General features: G+C 48.5%; 1 protein-coding gene across 2 annotated transcripts in view; it reads right to left on the reverse strand.

Annotated features, from left to right (window-relative positions):
* Window positions 1-4,493, reverse strand: part of FNTB (farnesyltransferase, CAAX box, beta) — an 82,470-nt gene that overhangs the window by 32,332 nt on the left and 45,645 nt on the right. For both annotated transcript variants that reach the window (XM_008070462.1, XM_008070463.1), the window contains 2 exons: window positions 1,743-1,889; window positions 1,578-1,661 (listed from right to left, as the gene is read on the reverse strand). In XM_008070462.1, coding sequence (XP_008068653.1) covers window positions 1,578-1,661; window positions 1,743-1,889 — 231 coding nt within the window. The remainder of the gene's footprint in view (window positions 1-1,577; window positions 1,662-1,742; window positions 1,890-4,493) is intronic.

Consider the following 4,493-nt stretch of genomic DNA (forward strand, 5'->3'; position numbering starts at 1 on the left):
TAGCCAGAACTATAGGCATGCACTACCACACCTGGCTAATTTTTGATTTATTGTAGAGATGAGGTCTCACCAAGTTGCCTGGATGGGTCTCGAACCCACAGGCTCAGGCAATCTACTTGCCTCAGCCTCCCAAAGTGCTGGGATTACAGGCTGAGCAACCGAGGAGCCCGGCCTCAGTAAGTTTTAAAAAGCCAAGTTTCAAGATAGCATATTTAGGTGGAATATCTACAGAATAGAAATGGCAATATAGTGACCATGAGGGGAAAAACATCTTTTATTATTTTCCTTAAGAAGAATCAATACCTACTGCTTTACCTCAACAGTTATAATGGCTTCACTGGCACATACAGACACCAAATCCAATTTCTGAGTTTGAACAGACAAGAGAAAGAGAAGAAATCTCTTACTAAAGGCCTTTGGCCTGGGTGCCTACTTTTACTTGCAATGTGGTTTATGCTCCACAATCTTCATGGCGTTTTCTTCCCCTGTAACTTTCAAACCAATGTTCGGCCAGATGCTTAAGCCAGAATATTAATCAACTTGTGTCAAAGCAAAACCTCTTCCACATAGGCAGTAGGATGGCTCTAATACAGAAACTTCACAAAACAAGTATTTCTTAGACTAAATAACTTAAAATGGTATAAAATCTCAAGGAGCCACTGTCTTTGAAAAATGACTTACTCATGAATTCCCACCTGCCTCGTAAGTAATCTCCTGCCAGACAAGAAGCCACTTGCTAGGAACATCAGGCACTCCTTGGGTGAAACACCAATTTTGAGTCAACTGGTGCCAATCAACAGCTGGGACTGTACTGCTCTGCACTCTGCTGGCCCACAAGGCTCTCTGCACCTCAGAGCAACTTCCATGTACTAGGAGGACTCAGGTGTTACATGTGTTCACGATGCCACCGAATTCATTCGGAAAGTATCTGCTGAGTCCCTGCTGCACTTTGGTCTCCCTACCTATCCCAGAGAGATGAAAGCTTCTATTACACCACACGGTTTTTTATATTGTGGTATACCTGTTTATACCAAACAAATGTATCATTAATCTTTAAAACAAAAGCATGTATTTTGTTTCTGTCTTACTTATATGTTGACATTTATATAAAAGAAGAGCCAGGTTCAGTGGCTCATGCCTGTAATTCCAGCACTTTGAGAGACCAATGTGGAAGGATCACTTGAGCCTAGGAGTTTGAAACCAGCTTGGCCAACATAGTGAGACCTCATCTTTACAAAAAATAAAAACTGGGCATGGTGATGCATGCCTGTAATCCCAGCTCGGGAGGCTGAGGTGAAAGGATCACCTGAGTCCAGAAGGTCAAGGCTGTGGTGAGCTGTGATTGTGCCGCTGCACTCCAGCCTGGGTGACAGAGTGAGATCCAACTAAAAAAGGCAAAACAAAAAAGAAAGAAGTGAAGCGATCATGATATCTGAGGACTTCTGTGTCACATCTACCACGATGATGACACCATGTCACTGATGTGTCATCCACTCGTGAGATGGAGGAGCAGCTTTGCCGTGCTGTTCCCAAGGCTCTCGGTCACCCGAGGCAGCTCCTAGGCTACCCCCACTCACCTCACGTCCACCTCGCCTCCGATGTGCATGAGAAAGGAGCCGTCCAGCTGTTTCAGCGAGTACAGATACTCAAGGAGCTTCTCTCTGGAGGCAGGAGAGGCTGAGGTCAGTGTGGTGCCAGCAAGCAGGGAGCCCCCAGGGTCCGTCCCACTGGATCTGCCATACCTGTTAATGACGTCATAGGCCTCCTCCGTGCCAATGATGCACAGCGCGTTGACGGCTGCATATGTGGGCGCGAGGTGTGGGTACTGGCCGGGGCCCCCACCAAAGCCCCCTTCCGGGCTCTGACACAGCTCCAGGAAGTGACACACACTAAGCACACGGCCAGAGGAAACAGAGTCAAAGAGCATTAATGCTGAGTCCATGCCTTCCCAGTGGCCCCCTCCCACCAGATAGAGATGACCCCCCCCAGGAGGGGTCCTAGCTCTCTCCCCAGCTACCAGCCCTCCTCTGAGTTTTGTACTAAGCACATGCCCAATCACAAAGAAGGAACTTAAGGCTGGGAAGAAACCCATGACCTTCCATGGACGTGGGTAAGAGTCTCTGATGCTTCCTGACCAAATCTTTCCTGTACTTGTCACTCAACTTGCCATCCTGGACCTGGGGTACAACCACTTTCTCCTTGCCTTGGCTAGGCTAGAGGACCTCCTAGCCTTGGAATTGGCCTAGAACTTGGTGCCATGAACAGGCCGAGAGACACCTTCTCGCTGCCACTGCCACCTAAACCCGTGGGCTGCTGATTTCTGTTCCTTCCACCAGGAAGAAATGAGCTTTGAATGGAGTCCACCTCCATGGTTAGGAGGTAAGAGAGAGCTGGACTGCTATCACACTTACCCCAATCGTGGCCTACTCAAGGGGAGCACCACCGACTCACATCACGAGAATGTACCATGGCTTGTAGGTTCTTGGGGCATTTTTCACACTAATTCAAAGAGGCTCCAGCCCGCTTATCGAGGGAAACTGTGTGGAAAGTCTACCTCCAAGCCTGGCATCAGGTGGCCCAGAAGCTACATCCTTATGTAGGTGATATCAAGAGAGTTCCTGTTTGGGCTATGCACAGTGGCTCACACCTGTAATCCCAGCACTCTGGGAGGCTGAAGCAGGAGGATCGCTTGAGCCCAGGAGTTCAAGACTAGCCTGGGCAACATGATGAGATTCTACTGCTACAAAAAAGTAAAAAATTAGCTGGGCGTGGTTGCATGTGCCTGTAGTCCCAGCTACTGGGGAGGCTGAGATGGAAGGATCGCCTGAGTCCAGGGGGTCGAGGCTGTGGTAAGCCAAGATTGTGCCACTGCACTCCAGCCTGGACAACAGAGTGAGACTCTGACTCAAAAAAAAGAAGAGAGCCCCTATTTGTCCAAGGTCCTCTGAAGGATACCGGGAAGGGGGTGCTCCAGGAAAGCCCTGGTGATGGAGCTGCTTTCCACAGCTCAGCAGGGGCACCCCTTTTCCTGGGCTCTTTATGTCCTACCCACTGCTGCCAGAGAGACCTCACAGCCTAGCTGACCTCCACAAAGACACAGCGTATCGTTGCTTTCCCACATCACAATCAGTCACTTTCGGTTTCAGACCTCCCATGATCTGGGCAGGGATGGCAAAAGAAATTTTGCTGTTTGAGTCCAGAAATCACCCCAGGTAACAAACAATACACATTCACTCCTATCTGCACCTAATATTTGTCTGTGGGAAACACAAGGATGAAACTGGTGCTAATCGTCAAAGGAAGGCAATTCTATGGCAAAAATTTTTTTTTGAGACAGAGTCTCACTCTGTCGCCCAGGCTGGAGTGTAGTGGCACGCTCACGGCCACTGCAGCCTCAACCTATTGGGCTCAGGGGATCCTTCTGCCTCAGTCTTCCAAGTAGCTGGAACTACAGGTGCATGCCACCACACCTGGCTAATTTTTTATTTATTGTAGAAACGAGGTCTCACTGTTTCCCAAGCTGGTCTTGAACTCCCGGGCTCAGGTAATTCTCTTGCCTCCACCTCCCAAAGTGCTGGGATTACAGGCGTGAGCCACCATACCCAGCTTAAATTTTTTAATTTTATTGTAGAGGTGAGGTTTTACCATGTTGGCCAGGCTGGTCTTAAACTTCTGGGCTCAAGTGATCCTCTCATCTCGGCCTCTCAAAGTGCTGAGATTATAGGCATGTGCCACCATGCCCAGTCAGTTGATATAAAACTTAACAGTACACTTTTAAAAAGCAAAAAAAGGAGTCACCAAGTTTATCTATTCCCTTCCCCAGCTCCTGAGCCTGCAGCCTGAAGTCTGGAATGAGCTGGGATCTGAATGTACCAGACACCCTGATATCACCCCTCCATGCCAGGCTCCCTTGGCTGACACACTGCATCTGACTGTCTCTGGGGCTGGGCTGAGGAATTGGAGGCTGGGCTTCTTTCAAGCCTCAGATACTTCTGTGTAACAGAATGTTCTGATCCCAATGCTTTCCAGTTTGCACCTCAATGAACCAGGAAACTGACCATGAAGCTAGCAGCTGTCACTAGCAGGCTCCATAGCAATTCCGAAAACCAATATGTTCATGATACTTCTACCTATAAAAAGGGGGCCAGGCACGGTGGCACACACCCACAATCCCAGTGCTTTGGGAGGCGGAGGCAGGAGAATCGCTTGAGCCCAGAAGCGCAAGACCAGCCTGGGCAACACAGCAAGACCCCCATCCCTCAAAAAAATGTTTTAAAAAAATGTTAAAGGGGTGGTAGGGAGAAAAATTATCATAGAGACAAAACACTCACCAATCAATAAAAAAATCACAAGCACAAAAAAAATCGTGCAAACACCGAGGTACACTTTGTAAAAAAGCAAATATTCACAAAAGCATTCATTTAAAATTGACTGAAAGCCGGGCTCGGTGGCTCAGCCTGTAATCCTGCACCTTTGGGAGGCTGAGGTGAGTG

The sequence above is a fragment of the Carlito syrichta genome, unplaced genomic scaffold (genome assembly GCF_000164805.1).
Source record: "Carlito syrichta isolate Samal-C Ts95f unplaced genomic scaffold, Tarsius_syrichta-2.0.1 Scaffold313438, whole genome shotgun sequence".
Taxonomy (NCBI): domain Eukaryota; kingdom Metazoa; phylum Chordata; class Mammalia; order Primates; family Tarsiidae; genus Carlito; species Carlito syrichta.